The sequence below is a fragment of the Alternaria arbusti genome, assembly GCF_024043155.1.
Source record: "Alternaria arbusti strain BMP 1465 chromosome Unknown scaffold_27, whole genome shotgun sequence".
NCBI classification, from domain to species: domain Eukaryota; kingdom Fungi; phylum Ascomycota; class Dothideomycetes; order Pleosporales; family Pleosporaceae; genus Alternaria; species Alternaria arbusti.
Genome location: NW_026249967.1, coordinates 70,628 through 92,658, shown reverse-complemented (window position 1 = coordinate 92,658; position 22,031 = coordinate 70,628). Strand labels below are relative to the sequence as shown.

The 22,031-nt window shown below is 53.4% G+C and overlaps 8 protein-coding genes across 8 annotated transcripts; 4 read left to right on the top strand and 4 right to left on the bottom strand.

Annotated features, from left to right (window-relative positions):
* Positions 1 to 356: 356 nt before the first annotated feature.
* On the bottom strand, positions 357 to 915 carry J4E86_010930 (uncharacterized protein; the record flags this gene model as incomplete). The annotated part of the gene is made up of 2 exons (XM_051451424.1): positions 357 to 410; positions 487 to 915. The coding sequence occupies 2 exons, from the start codon at positions 913 to 915 to the stop codon at positions 357 to 359; spliced, it is 483 nt and encodes a 160-aa protein (XP_051297423.1).
* Positions 916 to 2,203: 1,288 nt separating this feature from the next.
* J4E86_010929 (uncharacterized protein) lies at positions 2,204 to 3,670 on the top strand (the record flags this gene model as incomplete). The annotated part of the gene is made up of 1 exon (XM_051451423.1): positions 2,204 to 3,670. One exon carries the CDS (start codon positions 2,204 to 2,206, stop codon positions 3,668 to 3,670), a length of 1,467 nt encoding a protein of 488 aa, XP_051297422.1.
* Positions 3,671 to 4,092: 422 nt separating this feature from the next.
* Positions 4,093 to 5,972, bottom strand: J4E86_010928 (uncharacterized protein; the record flags this gene model as incomplete). The annotated part of the gene is given in 5 exon segments (XM_051451422.1): positions 4,093 to 4,698; positions 4,838 to 4,895; positions 5,213 to 5,477; positions 5,496 to 5,840; positions 5,912 to 5,972. The coding sequence occupies 5 exon segments, from the start codon at positions 5,970 to 5,972 to the stop codon at positions 4,093 to 4,095; spliced, it is 1,335 nt and encodes a 444-aa protein (XP_051297421.1).
* A 1,387-nt stretch (positions 5,973 to 7,359) lies between these two features.
* J4E86_010927 (uncharacterized protein) lies at positions 7,360 to 8,561 on the bottom strand (the record flags this gene model as incomplete). Its single annotated transcript, XM_051451421.1, has 2 exons — positions 7,360 to 8,041; positions 8,092 to 8,561. The coding sequence occupies 2 exons, from the start codon at positions 8,559 to 8,561 to the stop codon at positions 7,360 to 7,362; spliced, it is 1,152 nt and encodes a 383-aa protein (XP_051297420.1).
* A 992-nt stretch (positions 8,562 to 9,553) lies between these two features.
* Positions 9,554 to 10,800, top strand: J4E86_010926 (uncharacterized protein; the record flags this gene model as incomplete). Its single annotated transcript, XM_051451420.1, has 3 exons — positions 9,554 to 9,569; positions 9,679 to 10,554; positions 10,613 to 10,800. 3 exons carry the CDS (start codon positions 9,554 to 9,556, stop codon positions 10,798 to 10,800), a joined length of 1,080 nt encoding a protein of 359 aa, XP_051297419.1.
* A 4,474-nt stretch (positions 10,801 to 15,274) lies between these two features.
* On the top strand, positions 15,275 to 15,958 carry J4E86_010925 (uncharacterized protein; the record flags this gene model as incomplete). Its single annotated transcript, XM_051451419.1, has 1 exon — positions 15,275 to 15,958. One exon carries the CDS (start codon positions 15,275 to 15,277, stop codon positions 15,956 to 15,958), a length of 684 nt encoding a protein of 227 aa, XP_051297418.1.
* Positions 15,959 to 16,281: 323 nt separating this feature from the next.
* J4E86_010924 (uncharacterized protein) lies at positions 16,282 to 17,549 on the bottom strand (the record flags this gene model as incomplete). Its single annotated transcript, XM_051451418.1, has 3 exons — positions 16,282 to 17,007; positions 17,056 to 17,472; positions 17,523 to 17,549. 3 exons carry the CDS (start codon positions 17,547 to 17,549, stop codon positions 16,282 to 16,284), a joined length of 1,170 nt encoding a protein of 389 aa, XP_051297417.1.
* Positions 17,550 to 19,749: 2,200 nt separating this feature from the next.
* On the top strand, positions 19,750 to 20,928 carry J4E86_010923 (uncharacterized protein; the record flags this gene model as incomplete). The annotated part of the gene is made up of 1 exon (XM_051451417.1): positions 19,750 to 20,928. The coding sequence occupies one exon, from the start codon at positions 19,750 to 19,752 to the stop codon at positions 20,926 to 20,928; it is 1,179 nt and encodes a 392-aa protein (XP_051297416.1).
* Positions 20,929 to 22,031: the final 1,103 nt, after the last annotated feature.

Below are 22,031 nucleotides of genomic sequence, written 5' to 3'. Positions count from 1 at the left end.
CGAAAGATCGCGCCTGGCACTTGACGTCCGCCGCATGCTGGTCTTGGAAATGGAGATATAGGGAGGTAATAGCATAATAGCATTGTGGAACCAAGTGCTGCGTACCACTCTTTGCCCAAATGCTTGTGAACCGTTCGGCGCATCGTTCTCCGGTATTCTTGACGTAATCGGCCACAGATGTCGGAAGCTCGGCAAGTATCGATATCGTGTGCGCTGGAAACTCCGACTCTGATTTTGCTCGTTTCATCCAGATGTCATCCATGGAGACGGATCTTTAACCCTACGCGCGGGGAATCTCGGGACGCAGGTAGAGTCGTGCAGAAGGGTACCTTGACTGGAGGTTTCGGACGGCCTGATCAATACGGTCCAGTCACCTCGCTGTGGCCGAGAAGAGACGGCATCTTGATCATCTGTGTCGCTGCTGTTTGAGCCGCGAGAGTGCTTTTGGATGACAGTAGATTCGCTGGTTTGGTGAGAAGATGGTACCGTGGCTGCGACGCCGACGCTCCTGGTGTAGTCGGGGTAGAGCTGTGGCAAGGGAATCTTTTGTTTGTACCTGGTAGGTACGCCTTCCCAAAGATCCCGCATGTAGTCTTCCTCCGGTGTAGAAGCGCCCATGGTCATTCTGCCCTCGCGATGCGCCTTCCCATGTTCGGTGCCGCAATGCTTCGCCAAGATCGCCTCCGGTGTATGGGCAGGATGCGACTCGATAGCATCACGGCCGTAGTGGTCTCTTCTATGTTCCATTTGATCAAGGAGCAAACGTAGGCTCTCGTCAAGATCCAGGACGAAGTCAAAGTCGTATGACCCGGCCCAGTCCGGTGTAGCCGGTCGAGTGATGAGGCAGCGGCCTTGTGTTTCAACAACCTGCGCTGCCATGTATACCGCATCCGTATCGAGGCTGCCGAGGGGCATTGTGGGGAAGCTATGGGTGGTTGCGAATTAAAGCGTTGGTCGTGTAGAGATTGATGTCGTCTAGGCCGCCGCCCCAGCCACAATCATGGATGAAGGAGTGGGACCGCCAGTAGACTCACGTGATTGTGACAAACGCTCACCTTTTGATCAAAACTGCGACTTCTGTTCGAATGAGGCATAATGGCTTCAGTGAGCGCAGATGACTCTTTCCACATTTCGACCGCGCGACCAAAACATCATGGCACCATTTGCGACATTGACAGCAGTCAACGCTACGGCTGAAGTCGGTGTCTGTAAATATTTCCAGGGTATCTCATGGTAATCCGGTCGGAGGGTGGCATTCGGAAGTGTGCTGCAACCACTGTCACCTTGGTTTTTTCCGGTACAGACTTTGCCAGAACCGGACTAGCGTGGACGATGCCCCTCGTCTCGTCCTTCAGGCCCTACCCTCATCTTCATCTCTCCCTCATGCTCGGTCTCCGCGGCTCGCGGCGCTCTTCATTCGAATTGCGCTGGCTTTCACCTGGGCGTCCGTCTCGCTCACCCCTGTCCGCGCCGCATTCCTGTCCCTGCCATGCCCAGTTCAACGGCCGCGCAACCGGTGTCCGCATAACGGCTTCTAGATCCTACCTTCCACGCTGATACGTCTGCGACGCTCTATTTCCAGAAGGAGGGACACGTTCAAACGTGGGACAGAAGACTGAGCGGGAGTTGCGAACGTCGCCCAACTGGTAAGGCGCCCTACACATTAACCGTAGCGCTCCGCCTCGTTCCCAGGTTAGTTGGGAGAATTCCTCCAAGGGGTGCAACCCTGGTGTCGCGGTCAACACGCACATCGGTTCGGAGTGGTTGCACGGTCAACGTCTCTCACCACCGGACCCATTGTACCACCATGTCGACGGCAATTCATTCTCCAGCACGAGCTGCATCTTATCACCCAAAATCTCTCGCACGCGCGATCCCTACCAGGGGCTAAGCGACTCTCCAGCGTCAAATATGGGGAGGTGGCTGCTTACAGCCGCCAGCCACGCTATGCAAGCCATTTACGCCCCATCCGCAAGCAACATCTACAGTACATGTCTCAGCCGCCCGATCGAGACAGGCTTGCGAGGTGCGTACGTCTTCCATCCTCAGCCTCGCTGTCCACGACCTTAGAGCAGCATTGCCTACGTATGTATCAACAACAGCTTCCTTTAGTCAATATGTATAACGGTGAAATGCCCCGTGGGTTCATTGCCCGCACAAAACATCACAGATATCTACATCTGCTTCCCGTGCTGCTCATACCATGAGATATACACTTGCGCTTCTCAGCGCCTTCCTACTGCCCTTCCACTGCATCGCTTCACCCACACCCACGTCAATACCCTCCCCAGCCAATGCCGCTAGAGATGTCATAAGTTCCGTGCCATCAGCAACCGCTCCGCCTTCTCGTCGCGATGACGACTTCGCACCAGACATTGCGCCGTTCTCGTTAGACCTCTCCACAATATCGATCGCAGAACCTTCCATACCATCACTCTCACTCGACCTTCCACCTGAGACCTGCACGCCTGGTTTCAGCTCATACGCCACTCCCGGGCTCGATGGCTACGTGCCTGCGGAGGCATGCAATGCGTTATGGGTATACTTTCCCAACTTCGCCGCGGCAGTAGCTTTCTCCGTGCTGTTTGGCATGCTCACGATCGCACATCTGGTTCAAGCAATAGTGTACCGCAATGGCTTCTGCTGGGTTATTATCATGGCCGCTCTTTGGGAAACTGGCGCATATGCGTTTCGCGCTCTTGGTTCCAAGGACCAACAATCCTCTGGCATTGCAACGGTCGCTCAGATCTTGGTGTTGGTAGCGCCTATCTGGGTGAACGCCTTCGCCTATATGGTCTTCGCCCGCATCGTTCACTTCTACTCACCCACTCGCAAGGTCTGGATCTTCTCCCCCTCCATCCTCGCACTCATCTTCGTCACCCTCGACATCGTCTCTTTTGTCATTCAGCTCATCGGCGGTGGAATGGCAGGTCCAGGTGCAAGTCTGGAAGCACAAAAGAAGGGCTTGAACATATACATGGGTGGTATCGGTATGCAGGAAGGCTTCATTGTTCTGTTTCTGGGGTTGGTCGTCAAGTTTCACCGCGACCAGCTCCAGGCGGAGAGGGTGGGACGCTTGCCCGCGGACAAGATTGGTGGCTGGAAATGGTTGCTGTACGCACTGTACGCATGCTTGCTGGCTATCACTATTCGCATCATCTACCGTCTCGCCGAGTTCTCCGCCGGTCTTGGCGCAAGCAACCCTCTGCCGAGCAACGAGCCTCTCCTGTACGTCTTGGAGTCAGCTCCAATGTGGTTGGCCATCTTTGTGTGGAACATAGTCCATCCCGGTCGCTTTATCCGTGGCCCGGACGCCAAGATGCCGCGTTCGTGGCTGTCACGTCATCTTTGCTGCTGCTGTGGCAAACGTCGTTGCGACGACTGCAATGGTAAGCTTGGCCACGCTGGACCTCATCATCAACGCCTAGGAGACGACTCGGATCTGGAAGACAACCAGGAAATGCATCCCGTATCGAAGAGTGCCGGAGGTCATCATGCCGTCAGCCCGACAAATCCTTTCCTGGATGAAACATCTCGCGACTCTTCCTCGAATTCCGACTCCAGGGAAGGGCACCGTCTTCGCCCTTCGTCGGCTGCCGCAAATTTCCGCGATGTCAGCCCAGAGCCAACATCATATACTGCATACCGTCCTCGCGGGGTTCTGGGCTAAGCGAAGACTAGTTCAATTTCCTTAGCTCGCTATCGGTCGCAGGTTTAATGAAGGACAGGCAGTGTGTATCGGATATGTATCAAGGGAAGGCACTTAGAGGACCAGTTGCGGCTGTAATATCATACAACAACACGTAGCTATGTATCCTAGACTTGAGTAAACAAAAGCAATGCTAGATCTATGACAAAATTAACTGAATGTGGACCAGACAGTCGTTCCAACCGTGTCTCTTCAGGGGAAAGAGTAGTTCCAGTGCACCCTTGGCCCAGTCCCTGGCAAACTCCAGTGCTAATGAAGTGGCAGGTTCATCCGTTGTTTACCCCATGCTTCACGGAATGATTGAACGTAAAGTCCGCATCAATACGTAAATTGATGTCTTCGTTGATGAAGTTCACGACCGAAGATATAAGTGCGAGCGTGGCTCATACACCTGACCTCAGCCTGAGCGCCTTCACGACAAGCGGGAAGATTTTGAGTTCAAGGACTCTCTGGTAATGATCGCGAGCGCTCGTCTTGACGTTGCAAAGCATAATTTCCGCCTCCAAAGTCTGGAGGAGGAATAACTGCTTGCCAGCTAACTTGCCATGTATGATGGACACATCCTGCCTCATTGCCCCCCTTAGCTCAAAACAGTCCTTCTGGTTGGACTTCGGGCCAATCACGACGGCGGGGTCCAAGTAGTCCAGGTGCCTATGGCGAAGGTATTCGAGCTCTGCGCGACGACGACAAATCATCATGGACTGCATCTGGTCCGGCGCTTCCATTGACCATCCGCCTTCCGAGGAAACCGGATCCACTCCGTCACCTCTCCATGCGATGTCGGAGATACGCTTGGTTGGTGCGGGCGGAAGTCGTGGCGGCAGCGGCACTCCGCAGAAGCTGTGGATGAGCTTCTCGAGGGAGTTGTTGTTGGCCATAATGCCAGGGCCGGTTATGGTTTGTGGGTGTGAAATAAGAGTTATGAGTTGATGGGGTAGGAAGTGGAGTGTAGGAGTCTCATTTGTATCGAGCCCAGTGAAGTATATTGCCTACCTGAGCGCGTACGGAGCTCCCTTTCACCTTGATCTTAAGTAGGAGAAGCATTCAAGACTATGCTAGTACCTGTAATGCTAAATCACTCATCGCTAGTGTAAACTAGGAGGCTCAGACACGCGGCAAGCCTCTTACTTGACTCGCCACGTGGCTTGATGCCTGCGTGATGGTAAGATCAGGACTTGCATAAGCCCTGTTCAAATATCTGTTCGATGTTAGATTCTTATTAGTATGATATTGGCGTGACGGCCAAACGAGGGTCACGCGAAGTTGAGACTCAGTGCGGGAAACATTAGTGATATTCTCGTCTGCCGCTCAGCCGGTGCTATTACATCATTTATCCAAGTCTGTGAATGGGTATTTGGGTGTCGTGCAATTTGGGAATGATAAGTGTCGCACAATTTGGGGAATGATGGGCGTCGTGCAATTTGGGAAATGATAGTTGATGTTGACGACGAGCAAGCTGGTCAGAAGTGCAACTTGAGCTGATGACATTCCCCCTCCACGAACCAGGCTCCGAGACCCAAGAACATGCTGCGGTTCTCCTGGGTAATCAAGCGGCCAATGTGTATGCCCAAGCGCACCGTTTGACTATCTTCCACTGCACAGACCAGAGCACCACTGTCGCCTGAGACGCCGAACGGGGTGCATTCGGCGTACCAGCTAATGATGCCGGCCCACTTGTGCATGTCGTGCCGCCATGATATCTCCAAGGAAATTCCGAGATCCTTGATCTTGAGCTTTTCGTCGGGGTTGTCTCTGACCTCCTGCTTCACTGGTGCATACTACGCACCTTTCATGCTGAAGTGTATGTTCGTCAGGATACCGAAGGTTTTGCCCGTCGTGAAACCCTCCTTGTACACGCGGATGCCTGATCTCTGCTGTATCAGGCTGTTTATTTGGAGGCCACGCGTGGCCTCCCTCTCCATATCAAATTCTCGCGAATGCCCGTTGGCTCCGTAGTAGTGGATATTTACCCGGGGTAAAGCGGCCTCGACCTTGTGCTTGTCGTCGTCCTGAACTTTGAGGGTTCCCACTTCTCTGGCCATCTTGCTTAGCGGATCAGGATAGCGAACGCGCAGGTGGTCGGCCTTGATCTTCTCGAGGGTGAGCCGATACTCAATCTCGAAGGTACATTCTGTGGCAAGTGCATACAGGCCTCCCCCGATGTCATGCAGGCCCATACTTTTCCAATCCCAGGAGAGATACCGTTGCGGTCGACGATGCGATCCCCAGTATACAGTGCAAGGATCTGACGCCCGTTTGCCATGTTCGAGTGTGCAGTCTTGCGATCCACAACCATGGAGACGACGTCGACCCAACCCAGCAGCAATGTTTGCGTCTCAACCGCTTGTCTGCTCCAAAACACACTTCAGCACGTCTTATGATTGTCTTTGTCGCTTTGTAGTCGTTAGGGTGTGAAAAATGGGGTTCGATATGCGGAGGTTCCGAAGCCACACAGTCCGCTTATTTCGGCCTCTAGCATGTGACAAAAGTGACGACTTCAGCGTTCGCCTCGGCCGTGTAGCAGTACTGGTCGAGATGTAAGCGACGTCCCGATTTTCGCTGTGTCGGTAGTGAGGATAGATTGCCGTACGAGCATGTCTGTGCGTCTGCAGTACAACAAGTAGTCAAAGGCTGTCTATCGATCGAGAGTTTATAGGCTGTTGTTGTCCAGCTCGCGGATTCCAACAGGGGAACTGACTACGTCAGAGGTGTCGCAATGTTGAGAGTCCATGTGGTCAGTCGAGAGGTTATGTCACTGCTCGGTGCGTGTAGGGTGACTCCTCCAGTCGATGCCGCGACGAAAAAGTCCATGACAAGCTTTCGAGCGAGTGTCAGCAGCTGCGTTGCCCCGCATGATGGCCAAGCGCGAACCACCCCGAGCTAGATCCGCGCCGTTGAGCTTGAAGATCAACATACGGCCCGCACCGCGACTGCGGCCCCGCCCAGTTCAGGGCAGTCATCCCAATAAGTCCGCCAGTGAGGGCGAAGGTTGAGGGGAGTCGTGCAGATATCTGTCGCATTGGATCTTGCCAGATCTCTTTCGGAGTTTACCCGAGTAAACCGTTGCAGACGCGGAGGTTCGATGGGAGAGACGAGTGGGGCAGGTGGCATGCTGTCTCCGGTCTCCCGAGCCTCACACATTTTTGGCAGCTGCATCCTCGCTCACCACATGTTCAGCCCAACACATTTATGAAAGCGAGAACACAAGGAAGGATATGCGCAATGGCTTTGGATGTACTTGGATAACTGTATGCTAGTCAAGAAAGGGCGCATACGACACATTCATTGGTGATGACTGCGCCTAGGCATCTCGAGAATAAACGGAGAGAAGCTCGGTGCATTGTGTGCTGGTATCTATGTTGACATAATCTGGAGACCAAACCAAAAACGGTGCCATATAACACATTGCCGGAACCTCAATCTCCTATTCCAAGGCATGAGCTGAAGAGGATCCCAAGATCGAGCGGCATTTATGCTTCTCACGATGAGCAGCAGGGCAACATCCGCTACAACTTGCCCGACCTCCTTCGTCCCCATCACCTCCACCACTGGTTTTGTGGTCGTTGTCCTCTTGCGTCTGATGGCGGTCGTGCTACCACTAGCACCCGCGTTTCCAGGGCAGCTGTGGCGCCCGTGATCTTTAACCTCCTCTAGGATTGTGAGAGCTCGTCAATCTGATCTTGCGGAACGTAACTCTCAGCGGAATCCCTCTGCCTCTTTCGGGTTCGTGGTATTGATGTGTGGTTGCTGTTGGTGGCCTTTGACTTTGAGGTCGACTTGGGTGTTGCCACACTCCTACGAGGCGTCTTTGGATTTGCCGTGGCTTGGATGGTGTGAGAACGGACAGAAACCGATCCGCGAATAGCGAGTGCTGACATGCGTCTAGCCTCTTTTAATTCGTGACTCGCCTTCTCTATAGCGCGAGCCTTTTGCCAAAGGGGAAGTGCGTCCTTCATAGCTTGGAGCCGATCCGCAAGCGCCCAGTCCAGGTGGCTCTTCAGAATCGCTTGAGCCTTCGCGATCTGCTCTTCCATAGACAAACTGCACGAGTACAGTTCTTTCATAAAGTATTTTCCATTGTCCACCCCTTCGCTCCAATGTAGCCAGAGCTGGAGCAGCATCATATCGCATGTAACGGACATGTGCATGGTGTAGGCCGAAGTCGCAGGTACAATATCGCCGTACGCGGACTCGAAGTATTGCCGATGGTAATTTACGATCGTCGCGCCGTGGAGAGCAGACTTCTTCATCGCGTTAAGGATGGAATGTCCGTCTACTGCTTCCCACTCGGCAGTGAGGAACGGGAAGGATAGTTCGGGGTTCAGCTTGAAACTGGCAATCTAACGTCAGCATGGGAATCTGGGGAGTGATCGTCAACTCACTTCTTCAGGAGCTCGTTATCCTCTTCCGTCAACCCTGAGTCTACACCGGTCTCGCTGTCGCGGGGATTCAAATACCCAATGGCGAGATCTGGTTTATATCTCAGGGCATCTGAATCGGAACTTGGTGGGATTGGAACAAAGTCTGTCGTCATGGTATAGTCGTGGCTGATATCGATGTTGGGTATGCCACGTGCATAGCCGGTTCGCTCTCCCTGAAAGAGCAGCAGCGGTTCCATCATGTTAACAGCACTCTTCTTGTCCATAGAGCGGGCCTCCCGATGTTGATAGACGATCTCCTGTGCAGCATGAGCTTGTTCAGGCATGACCGGCGCGTTCAGCATTTGCTCCACACGCTCACTCAGCTCTCGTGGGAACGCCTTGTCGGCACAGTCGACGATCAGGTTGTGTTCGACTAGCTCGTCGATCGTGTGCCTGAACCTTTGGGAGGACGGGGTGGTTGGGGGTGCCATGTTGAACGAAGACGGATAGATCAATTGGGCGAGTGAAAAGATCAATGACTGGCTGGCGCTTGTCTAGCAGTCACGTCGAGCATTCTGAGCTCAAGGTCGCAAAATGCAATTTGTTTGCGCGATCGCGAGAGATATGAGCGATACATGGCGCTAATCCCATGATGGACGATGTCTGCAGCTTTCCGCAAGGCGCCCCGTAGTTCTCGCAAGCCTGACCAAATCTTCTGGTGTTGATGCACGAAGGAGCAAGTGTGTCTGTGATTTATGTCGTAGCAAGCGATCACGGGATGATGGTGTTTTGAGATGAGAGAGCGGTGGCTGGAATGGAGACGTGGGGTGGAGGGGAAGGACGCGCTGCGCGCTAACCCTGGAAGCCAAACGAGCTAGTGCGCGTCACGTGTACACAACCACCTATGACAATGACCCGGCAAGAGTGTGCGACACGCACCACCAACGTATATGTGTATATTTATTCCTCGAATGCGGATAGTGAGCGAAGTGCATCGCCGACTCCATGGCCGCCCCGATGTACCGCACGACTTCCGACGGGCGCCAGATAGCTAGTTGACATGCAGGCATCGATCGAGCCGGGCAAGAACTCAGAGTCTAGCTAGTCTCGCTTCGAACCAGCTCTCTCGGCGTCAAATTCACGTCGCTTGCCACTTCACAGACTTACGGGCACTCGACATACGTTCGCGAACGCTCCGCTGTCAACAGGCTTCATCTGTCAACACTTCCATTCACGACACTGGCGCTACGAATACCTTTGGCATCCACTTCATTGCGCCACGGACTAGTTGGACGTTCGCGAGGGATGGATCGAAGATCGCATGTGCCGTGCATGGGCGCTGTTCATTGGCTAAACGCGTAGTCACGTGTACCGCGGATCGAAGCTCGCTTAACCCCTGGCGATGACGGCACGCGCCCTGACTAGCAAAGCTCCGAACCAACCCACACCAGCAAAGTAGCGCCGGCGCCAGCCCCATCGCATTATGGCGACCCCGCCTGGTATGACCGCCCTTGCACGTAGCCCGCTACCCCTCCCGTCATCTACTAGCCCTTCCGCATTTCTTGTCTTCATCGTTGGAGCGCCGTCGTGTTTACTAACATACACCAGCTTCGGGCCAGCCACGCCGCTCCACACGCACATCCGCACGCCCCGACTACGCCGAACCGTCGCCAGGATCCGAAGACGAAGAGCACCTTGCCGAGTGCGTCCTTCAAGAGGAGCGTCGGGAAGATGGCGTACTGTGGTACGAGGTCAAGTGGGCTGGCACCGATCCGAAGACCGGTTTGCGCTACGAGCCCAGCTGGATCCCGGCCGACGGAGCAAACAACGCGTTGAAGAAGGACTGGAAAAGACTGAAGAGACTCCGTAGGGCTCGAGATGCTGTCGTAGCTCGTACTGCCCGTCAATCTGGAGCTACCCGTCGAACTCAAGCCGAGCGCACCGCCGAGGCCGGTCGCATTGTGGAAGGCGTTTGGGCCGATGAAGCTGCTCTGGAGGTCCGAGATGGTCGCGTCGCCCACACTGCCAATGCTCCCGCCGCCGGGGCTGCTCGTTCGGCCGCAACACTCGAAGCCTCTGATGACGACGAATTCACACTTGCGCGCGAGTATCAACCAATAACTCCCCGGCGTGAAGAGCGCGCGATGCGCCTTCTACATCAACCTTGGGAGTCCTTGCGTCGTACTCGCCAACCCTCCTGCGATCGACCTCTTCCTTCAACCGAACAACCCTATACGCTCAGTGCTAGGCAGTCGACGGCACCCATCTTCACACCTACGCCGCGCTCCGCTGTCTACCGTTATCAGCCCTACCCATCCAGTCGACCACCCAGCTCACCGCCTATACGACGGCCTAAATCATTGCATCGGCTAATGGCGGAGTCGGCGCGAAACGCTGCAAACACGGAATTGGACCGTCAATGCTTCATATGTTTCGATAGCGTCGAGACTTTTGAAGCGGATGGTATTCACTACCAGAGGCTACGTTGCTGCGGTATATATCCCATCCGTCTACTCACCAACACCTTGACTGACTGGACCAGGGAAGCTCAGCTGCCACAACTGCTTACGGAGTTGGCTTGAGCGCGCAGACAAGCCGGACGTGTGTGCGCACTGCCGACAGCCTCTCGAAGAGGTCGAACTGCAACCAACCCCTCGCGAACCTTTAGCTATGAGCGAGACGCCCTCGCCGACACATACACAACGATTACGACCACTGACACAACCTTGACGACTCCAATCCATCGAGCATACCAAACGGTATCGCACATACTCAAAGCATGCGGACAAGCATGCAGCCGACTTTGGAGGGAGCTATCGTGTTTGGGATATATGTCTGGCGAGGCACAATCATGTAGGAAGAGCAATAAAACTATATCTGATAGCAACATCATGTGCCATCTGGTGAAAGCAGGTAATTTTCGAGGCTCTTATGCATGGATATGATCCTGGCCTTCAGCCTTGTTCTATACTGAAGATAACATCGGTGCATAATCGCCTCACAGGTGCTAATACATTACGCTTCAGCAACTCGTATGCAGTAGTATGCGCCACGAATGCCAGGCTGATGATGGTCTTCACAATACCTTTGGGGAGCGAACGCACTCAGGACGATGGCCGAAGTCAGCCAGAGGCCACTTCGACCCCTGGATCCGATGCTTTGGTGTTGCGCCAGAAATTAGAGATGGAGCATCTTTGATCGTATGTCGCATGCATGATGAACATGATTTCGCAGCATGCACATGATCAAGGCATTGAAGACATCACTTGTGCAATGGTAGTGTTCATCATAGGATGCAAACGGAATGATTGAAAGATTATATACATGATGCTCATCCTAGCTTCCCCTCTCACGAGGGTACTGAACCCCAGCACCGCGGTAAGGTGTGAGCATATCGCTGGGGAGAACGAGCCCCCCAAAGGAAACCCGCCCCCACCACCTGTGCGTAGTGTCATCAATCCAAGTCAAGGAATGGATTGGGAGTTGCCTGTATCCGTTCTCTGGCCAGGGCTTTGGTTTGAGCATCCAAGAAAACTTGGAAGGAGAAGGCCTGAAGCCCCCTCTGGATCTGCGGGTCGCCTTTCGATTTCCGGAGTTCAGCCAAGATCTCGAGAAGGACAGGAAGGACTGGCTCCTGTCGATCCGTTATCAATCCCGTGACAACTTCGCGAATCTCGTGAGCATCTTCGGCCAGCGCCAGAAGGTCAGTCCTCAACTCTTGAAGTGTCCGCAGTGTCTCGGCAAGTGGCTGCCCAGGCGCGGTCAATGCCATCCTCAACACTGCGACGTCGCTCTGTACTGCCCGGAGGTAACCTATATCGTCCCGTATCGCCTCAAGGGCAGCCACGGTCTGATTAAGTTGCGGGGGAACAGAATTACTTCTGACAAAAGTAATGTAAAGCTGGAGGCAGAAAGAGAAAATGGTGAAAGCGGTAGCGACAAGGGCACAGCCTATCGGTAACCAAAAAGCGACGGACGCGTCCGGGACGGTCGAAGTAGAAGTAGAAGTTGGGGAAGAAGTCATTGCAGGCAAGATTCTTTCGAAGTGGTGTCAGTCCTGGAGAGAAAAGAAGAAATCAGCGAGCGAAGGGACTGGCGATGTTTTTGAGGTGGCAGCTGTAGACTGCAATTGCCCATTCTGCCGTCGTACGATTTGGTTAATGGCAGGCAAGCATGTCTGCGTTGTCAGTAGGCAGGTTCGATTGGAATCAGGGGAGGGAAATCGCGAGATTGGAAACTGCACAACAGGAAAGTGCGGAAGGGGTAATTTTCCATTTCATTTCTCACAATTCATGACAGTTAAGGCAATTGTAAGAGAGAACAGAAGGTTGGCATAGAATTGGCCTTTTCGTACTGTGTAGTTCGCTCGAAACAATATGAGAAGAAGTGTTCCATGCGTTCCTGCACTCCCAATAATATCGTCACACGGAAGCGATCAGCGAGCTGCTCGTTCTTTCCACAGCACATACAGAAACGTGCGCGAAGGTGCTCACCAGCCAGAAGTACCGCAGAAATGAGGAAAATATCCATCATGGGTACTTTGTCATGCGCGACCAGTGATCTACGCCATATAGCCAGCTTTATTCCATTGCTCTCGAACTCCCCCAAGCCTATACTCTGACGAATATGCCAGCCGTGGCTGTTCATCTCTAAAGAGCCGCGAAGCGGTACGCCAGTGCCAGCTGAACGGTGTGCGACAATCACCCAACCCGCGATAAACAAGCACCTCGATTCTGTACCCTTTCTTTGCACCTTGCCAGATTATGTCAATGGTGTAGTCTGTTAGACAAGAGTTACATGATCCATTTACAAGGCTGCAGGCCAGAAACGCGTCTGGACCGGTTCCTTTAGCCAGCTGGGGAAGTGGTGTGGGATATGAATCAGGATATCCTTGCCGAAGAGTAAGATGTTTGCACACTAGGTGTCCAGCGCGGTCGATGTGGTCTCGGAGTGCTAACGGGTCACCTCGGCGATGAGTCATGGATATGGTCGATAGTATCAGGAGTTGTTGGTTGAAGATGCGTGCGTGCTGGGACCTCGAGTCTATGACTCCATCTGGGTGATGGGAGGACCGGGCTCGTTCGTTAAGCACGTGAAGAGGCAAACCGTGATTGCGTCCGTAGAGATGTCGGTTCATGACCAAGCGCGCATGATGGTAAGGAATCTGGCAGGTAATCGGGATGTAGAAGTGGTTGTCCGAATTTTGCTTGCATAGTAGACGCTCCAAGTAGAATGGAGCTATAGATCTACTCCAGCGCCCATGCCAGCGATGCAGCTTCGTACAATGGTGACAGTAGTAGATGTATGGGATATCTCTTTCAAGCCACAGCAAGAGCTTCTCCTTGTCTGGTAGTATCAGGGGCATACTGTATGGGTCCCAGAGACCATGGAGACTCTTGCAGGTCAACGAAAGAGACGCGAGAGAGCATCCATCGAGATACGCTACGACCATCAAGATGATCTCTACGGGAAGATCGAGGGCACACGGGTTTGACCGGCCGCGCATCTTCTGGAATAATCTTTTCAAATGACCAACGGCTTCCTGTGCGACCATGACTGGGTTTATAAGACGGAGTGGTTGCTGACGGCCCTGCAGGAAGGGTGAGACCTGGAACGCCATTTCGATGCGCGGGTGTGGCTATCGCACCCCAAGTATTAAGTGCGATTTGTTGATCGAAGAGGTGGCTCGTCTGTGTGGGTCGACGAGGATAGTCGGCGTTGCGGTTCTTGTGCAGTGACACATCCAGTATCGTTAAAAAATAGGATGTCTTTGATTTGGTCATGAGCCGCGATTCTTTTTGCTGTGTGCGCGTCGCAGAAGCATAGGGTCGTTGTGATCCAGTCCTACCGTGGTAGCGCAACGTCTGAATAAACCATCTCTCTTGGGTGGACCCATGGGTGAGTTCCGGTTGGTGCTAGGCTGAATCAATTCGACCAGAACGTATCGATAAGGAGGAAGAATTGACACGTGATGTTTGGCTGGGTGAGACCAACCTTTGGCCAACCAGCAATTCACAACTTCCATATCATGCCACTCCTGTACAGCCAAGTTCCTCAAACCAGGAATGTCGCCGCTTGAAGAGCTCCGCTGGGTGGGCGAGAACACTGTCTTTGCAATCGCCGTAGATACCCTTCATCAGTCCGGATCACGACGCTTGTCACAGACTACCTTGGCAGCATGACTGGCTAGAGCTAATCGCGAATCCGAACAAGGAAACGCGCATTGGCAAATATGAGCATCTTTCAAGAGAAAGAATGTGGGTGGTTGTAAATATATGGGATACGCGGAAACTGTAGCTGTTATTGAAAGGAGTTGCAGGTGGTATACAGTACCTAGGTAGTGGCACACTACCTCTATGCTATCTGCATCCACAAATCGTCCAACCAGATTCCAAGTCGTAAAATGCGCTTGACAAAGGTACTGTGAACGTATAGATGGTGAGCGAATGTAATGAGTGTCAAGTTCCGCGCTGCGGAGAAACGCGCACGACAAGAACATCCGTGGCCGGTACGTGGAGATGAGATTGAGACATGAATCGCACTTGCGCAAAGCTTCGACCACAATCATGATGGGGTGATAGCCCGGGGAATAAGGAAGCCTGCTCGTCGCAATAACACTAGAAACAACATGATGAGCGCAACGCCTGAAGAAATGGACATGATGATGCGGCGTGAAGTTCGTGACCACCATGCCGATTGTGTAGAACAATGATCGTCGTGTGTGGTGCATAGGTAGAAGCGACACGTTGGGGCGGTACCTGAGACTATGCTACCCGCAGCGACACAGGCGCGTGCGAGCAGTGAGCACCTCAGGACGCTTTGCTACGCCAAGCAATATGATCTCATATCTCCCGCTGTGGCGAGTGATGGAGATCCCCATTCGCGGATCCAGAAGTGCTACGGCGACTTGCATGTGTGATACGACAATCCGACCAATATCTGTCATCCGGCACACGGGTGACGAGACGATGTGGCATGGGTAAGGTGGATTTGACGCTGTCGTTGGTTGGAAAGGGACGTGCAGGCGATCGTACGAGATGGGTTTCCCACAGATTTGATAAAGGTGGCATATCTTCCATTTGCAGTCGTGTTCGTGACTCCTGCAATATACTTCCCGTATACTGTTGCCATCATCTCTTCCATCTCTCTCAATTCGATTTGCTCTAACACCGACTTCGAGCATCTGATATCGTCATCCTTGAGAATGGAGATACTTCCAGCCACTCCCGGAAAGCGCAAGTCGCCCAACGAATCTTCTGATACGCATTCCCACCCTTCCACTGTAGAGCTCTTCTACGACTGGCCCTCCGATCGTAAGATCCCACCCGAAGATGCAACGGTCGTCTACATCAACACCATGGTCGAGGCGAAGAAGCTTTCAATTGGGAATAAGATCGCTGCGGTCCGTGAAGCCGTGGCTCATCTTCTACAGCGCTTCTGGACGCTCGATGGCCCTGCATGCCCGATGAAGCGTCCTCACGATCGCATGCGCACGAAGAGTCACATCAACGCCGTCTTTGGTGCGAAGGAGCTTCCGAATGCAGACAAGACAAGCGTAGTCCACGCAGCCGCCATCCATATTGTCCAGTGCTTCACTGCAGTAATCGAGAAGACTGCCCCTGGTAGTGTCAGTTCGGAGACTCTCGAATGTCATATCGGGAACTTGCGCGCCTCGGATGAAGCATCCATCAGCATTAGCAAGAAGACGAAGATTATTGTCAACGCTACCCTGTATTTGCTGGAGGAATTCTGCTTGATCGACCCGAACACGTGCATGACGGTCTGCGAAGATGAGAACGAATCTGACACGGGCATTGGCTGTGGATTAACGGGCGAGAGGATCTTTCATGCTACAGCGAGCGGTACAGGCGATGAGTGCGGCCCATGAAGGTTAGATATCAAGCTGCTCCCCGTTACGGCGTACTGTGGTTCTTTAGTTCTGTTTCCTATCTGGTACTTCCGGCTATCATTGTTCGTCACCGCCGCAAGGATCATATGAGTCCCCGGTCGTCGCCTAACGATGCATCAGACATGTGTTATGACGGAGCTGGTAGTGCAACATGGAACATCCAGCTAGGAGGGTGACAGAGTAGTTTAGAGCACCGATTCTGACCAAGCTATATGGAAGACTGAAACACGCCCAAGTCAGAAACAGCTCATTAGACAGGAGGTACTTCCCAATGTGAACGAAAGAGGGTCAACTCTCTACTTCTATACCTTCCCACGCTTGGCCAACGGTTCTTCGCTCTGGGATGGTTGACGTGAGACTTCCGATTCATCTTGTTTCTCGTGGGGAAACCGTTGAGCTAGTTGCTCCGCCGTCGGTCGGAGCTCTGCCTCCCATGCTAAAAGTTCAGCCGCAATATCCCAGAATTCTCGGTAGTCTACTCTGGCTGCAGTTGCGCCCAAGATATCTTTGAAGGACTTGTAGACTGGCGCCTGGCCTAGTTTTCGATGAGTTTGTTTGCCCATGAGAAAGTCGACCAGAGTGACACCGAGACTCCAGACGTCTGATGGGAACGAGAAGGGCTCCGAAGACTCTTCTTCCTTTATTCTCATGACCTCAGGAGCGAGATACGTTATCGTGCCTCGATTGTGGCGGGTGCTGTGCGGGCCCAGATCGCTGCAACCAAAGTCGAGGATGATGACATGCACTGGGCTTTCGGAGCGATAGCCTATGTTTTCTGGTTTGATGTCCCGATGAAGTATACTGAGGCTGTGGATATGTGCAAGACCGGATCCCATTTGGCGTATGGACTCGCGAAGGAAAGTGGTAGACTCGGGAAGACGTTTCCAGGTTGGGAGTAATTGCAGCGCAGAGGAAGATGCCGGTGGTGACATAATGAGACCCACAGTCAGACACTCATTCTGTCGCCATTCGTGAGGATTGGCTGACGCGTCCCAGTTTACGACCTCAAGAAGCTTGCATACGTTTTCCTACACAAAAATTTAGTTTCGTTTCATCGGATCCAGCGCATGACATACATGACTGATACGGCTCAAGATGCCAATCTCTCTTCTTAAGTCACCGAACTGTGAGGCGGTGCATTTGACCATCTTGACTGCGACTGGCTTGCCGTTAGACTTGTCAAAGCCCAACGATACAGAACTCGTGGCGCCATGGTGATTAGCATCATAGATGCTGTAGCCGTGGTAGTCGATAGTTGGCTTGGATGGTGTTGGCGAAAGCAGCATCACGGAATTCGGAGGCATAGCGTTGGCCTGTGCTAGGGCTTCTTCGAGTTCTCGTTGTTTCTGCTCCTGGCTCAAGTTGGTATAGACGAGTACGTAAGTAAGATCACCCAGCCGGATGCTGGTGCCATGTTGAAGGGTAGCTTGAAAATGTCGTTCGTGCTGCGGCTTCTTGTCGTCGCGTTGAAAGCTTCTGCTGTCCACAGTGATCTGCAAACATCATGAGCAAAACGCGCCCCTGAAGAGACACACTGCAATACCTTTCTGCCATCAGACACGGCAACCATGACGCCACTTTCAAGCTGACGTCGCAATCTGCAGTGTCGTGAATGAAGAGAATTTTCAGTGGTGAATGGAGCAAGAAGAAAGTCTACAAAGTGATCTGGCTTGTTCAGTCTTGAGCTTCCCACAACCCAGCCTAAGCCTTGACTCGCAGGAGGAATGAACATGTTGAGGCGGTAGTAACCGCAAAATTCTTGGAGGGGTTCACGCTGAGGTGACGGGGTAGAAGCAGCAAAACTGCTTTCAGCAGTACTTTCGCTTGACAGCGTGACTTCGTAGTGAATGTACTGGCGCACATGATGCAGCTTGCTGCTATCGGACTCGAGCAGGCGGACGACTTGGCCAAAGAGTCTGCGTGCCGCTGGAGAATGCGGCACCAATCGCGCGAAGTCACCATTTGACACTCCATGATGCACGTTCTCCCATGAAGTTACGTCTGGCAGAGTATCCCCTGGCGAAGACATTGGTGTGATGAGGGGAGAGGTCAGGGGCGACCTCGGAATGCATGGAGTTGAATGATGCGGGCGGGGGTTACCACATACGGTTAGAGCTGCCAAGCTTGGAAACAGCCCCCAGCCCGGGAGTGATGGGACGACTTCGACACACGCCCCTTCAACACCTTGCCACCGACCGCTTGTGCATGACGTCGCTACAGCACGACCTGGCATCGCCGCCGCGCTCGCCGGCCATACCCGATGCGGTGCTTAGAATCTACGAGGAACAGTACATCACGAAACCCCTGCTGGCGGCACTGAGGAAGCTACAAGACCAGCTGCAGGCGGCCGGCACCACCGAGGCACCACCCAAACGGGCGCCGTATGCCAAAACCCCCGAACTCGCCTGGGGCCGACTATCCCCACAACTTACACCTACTCCATCGCCCTCACCACCGCCCAAACGCTCCTATCGCAGTCCGCCATCCTTTCCGACTCCGCCTGAGACGTCACCCCAGCGCGGGGACTCGGCCTCCGCATCGCCTATCAAGCACGCCGCAGCTGCTCGCAAATCCCGCCGCAGACAATCGTCATCCTCCATACAGCCATCTTCCACGATGCTCCGCCGCTCACGAGCCAGAGAAAGTCGAGCTACGGAGAGGCAGTTTTGGGAACTGGATGCGTCGGGGCGGAGAGCCAAGCGCGTCGTAGGTGGATGAGCATCACAGTGATGACGGTACTACAAGACACAATAGCACGCATGAGCAGGATCAACGGACAGCATACATGAGGAGGTTGGGTAATCTTCGATGCAGACCATGTTACCCGGGCGGAAATCTTTACTGAACTCATACCGACGGTTCGCTTCGTTGCACGCAGTCCACAGCTTCTGCTACATCGTTGGCTGCTTCATCCTGCTGTCACAAGACTTGGAGGCTCTGAAGTAGACATGATAGTCTGGGCTTGCGGTGGAACGTGTAAGGGATTTGAATATACCTCCAGAATCACTACCGCGATCACGTCAGTGTCTGAAGGTGGATGCAGTATCACCTTCAACAGCAATGAAGCGTTGAGTTCACTCTCGAGCGAGACAAAGTACGCACGACGCGATGCATTGGAGCGTGGGTTGAGTCGGTGATTATTTGAATAGGGATGAGCGAAGATGTTTGCTCGGCAGGCGGGAGGATGAAGATGATGACAAAGTTGGGTCTGGTCGTGACTAGGTTTCTGGGATTAGTTACTTGCGTTTGAGCAGCCGCGCAGGACTTTCCGAGATGGCAGGGTTACGTCTTGGGGATCTTGAGAGTCATCATCGCGCATTCTCGCGCATTCCGGCGCGTGCGCAATGCAGAACTATCTCACGACAGACCTGTCATTTTTCTTATCTACTCAACTCAATCTCTGCCCAGGTAAAACGGTGAGGTTGCGGGTTGGGCTGGTATCCATGATCCTGCCCACCGCGAACGGAGCTGGCGCACTAGCCGCATTCGGTAACGGGCCTTTCCCGCCGCTGGTGTATTTACTACCCACACTAACCCCAGACTGCGGCACCGACTACCAACGTCGCAATCGCATCGAATATCGGCCGCACGCTATACCGATTTCTAAGCGCAAACTGACGCTTGACGTCTACATACAGCCCATACTCAGCAATCGCAAGCTTACGAACCCAACACATTCGTCCCGCGGGTCTCACCCGGACAGAATCTTGTGACGGCCTCACCGCCGCTCTCCCACCGCTCGCAGCGTTTGTCGAGCATATCTTCTCTCCATGCCCGTCTCCAACCCCGCCAAACTCGCACTCATGGCGACTGACTCTTCTACCTCTCCTCTTCTCCCGCTGCCCAAGTCGCGCAAGCGATCCAGACCGACCGACGAGGTTTCCGACCAGGCCTGCAGCGCCAGAACCGAGTCCAAGATCGCAGTGATAGACACACTCATCCGCGGTCATTACGAAGGCTGGATAGTAGATCCTACACTTCGCCAGATCGAGTGGTACCGCGCCATCGTTGCTCCATCTGACTTCGTTGCTCTCATCGAATCTTTCGACGACAAGCTGCGCAAGTGGATGCTGGAATCTCTGACCTACGACTGGAACGGATTGACAGGCGAGATTGTCCTTCGCAACATGGTGCCAAACACTGTTCACGACGTAGTCTGCGCAGAGATAGCAAAAGCCCTCGACCGTCAACTTGACGCATTGAAAGAGGAGGAAGAAGACGAAGACATGAAGAAATTCTTGGAAGCTATCGTGGGACCGTATACTACTGCATCGCCACTCCTAAATCAAGGCGTCAAGAAGACAGGCAACACCCTCACCGACGATGCACTGAAGAGCAAGCGACAGCCCGACGCCTGCTTTCGTTTCCTCGGTCGCTCTCACCAACCTATCGTCATCGAAGTCGCCAACGGCCAAAAGAACGAGGATCTGGAAGCTTTGGCGATGTCGTGGATGCAGGACACAGAGCGCAAGACGAAGACAGTCATAACTGTCGGTCTGAAATACCAGAGCCCTCAAGAGCGATACATGGACTATCGCACACCCAAAGGCACAATTGCCGTATATCGCGCCGATCCTCTATCCACCCCCACCGAGCTGAAGTGGACGATGGACATGTTCACCTTTCGCGATCTGAAGAGCAAGAAGCCTGCGAGTGAAGCCAGCCTCCAGCTAACGTTGGCCGACTTCGTACCATATTCCGAGATGAAAGATCTTCCCGAAGGCTTCGAGTTTCCTAACATCAATATCTCCGCGAAGAAGCTTCGCAGTATTCTCGATAGCGGCGACAGCCAGCAGCGGGACGTAGACAGAAGGTCGCGCAGCCCTGACTACTCTCCTCCAGCCAAGAAGGTGCCGAAGCGCCAGCCAAGCCAGGCTCAGCCTTCGCCAGCACCAGTCAACAGCTTTGGAAGGTCTATAGTTAAACCGAAAAGATATCTTGGTCAGTGAAGGTTGGGCAGAGATAGACTGAGGATCGGATGGCGCAAGGATAGACCTGGTGAGGATGGCGTTGGACTGGATGATACCCTACATGATCTTGATGTTTTAGTTTGAATGAAAAGAGTATTTGAAGAATACCACAATGTTTACAGCACCTATTCCACACTCGATCAGGCAGTAAATACCATCAGGCTTTCATACTGACTTTTCTGTGACTATCGCAGCATCATTTAATACTTCCAGGGTTATATGTGAGGTATCCCAAGACGCTGGAAGTCTCGGTGGGAACCTCCAGCGCTACCTGTTCATTCTTCCGCAACGCGCGTGGCATGAGCGGATACCTCCAGGCAACCTCTCCAACCCGCCCCAGATTTACCCGACACGCGGCACTTGACGTGTCTCTGTCGTTCCTGAGCTCTAGTTGGTAGATGCTCCATCTGGTCAAATCCGTGATGAGATGGTTCAATGAAGCAGGAGAATAAACGCGCACGCGAGGTGATGGAGGGGCCTCGACTCGGCCGAGCAGCCGCCGCATTTGAGCTAGCGCGAAGCAACTCCCGAGGTCCAGCTCCCATCTCAGCGCGTCACTTCGCTGGCCCAGCCACGTCTTGACATCCATCCCGTTTTCGCTTTGTGTCGTCGCGCACGACCGCAAGATTAAGACAAGCGCCTCTCCGTCGGAGCGCTGTGCTGCCAGAACATCTCCTCAAATACTGCACCGATGCGACACGCTCACTCTCGAGCTCTAATCTTACGACAGGGTCTCTTCTACCAGCCTCCACGACCTTCATTCGCGATGCGCGCTTTTGAGGCCATGGCTCAACAACCTCTATCATGGATGGGCTCAACATGGCAGGTTCACACAATACCGTCGCCATTGTTACAATAGCCTGTTTCACGAAGACCAGTGGCCTCCGCATCCGCGCATCCCTGGCATACATCCGGCCTTGAGCTATGCCATGGACGCATGCAGACACAAAGAACGCAACAGCAATTGGACCCCGAACCAAGTGTATTTTACGCGCAGAATGATCCCATGCACTTGATCTTTTGCTTGCACGGCATAACGGATACAGACACCCCAGGCCGTTCTCATCTCTTGCCACCCATAC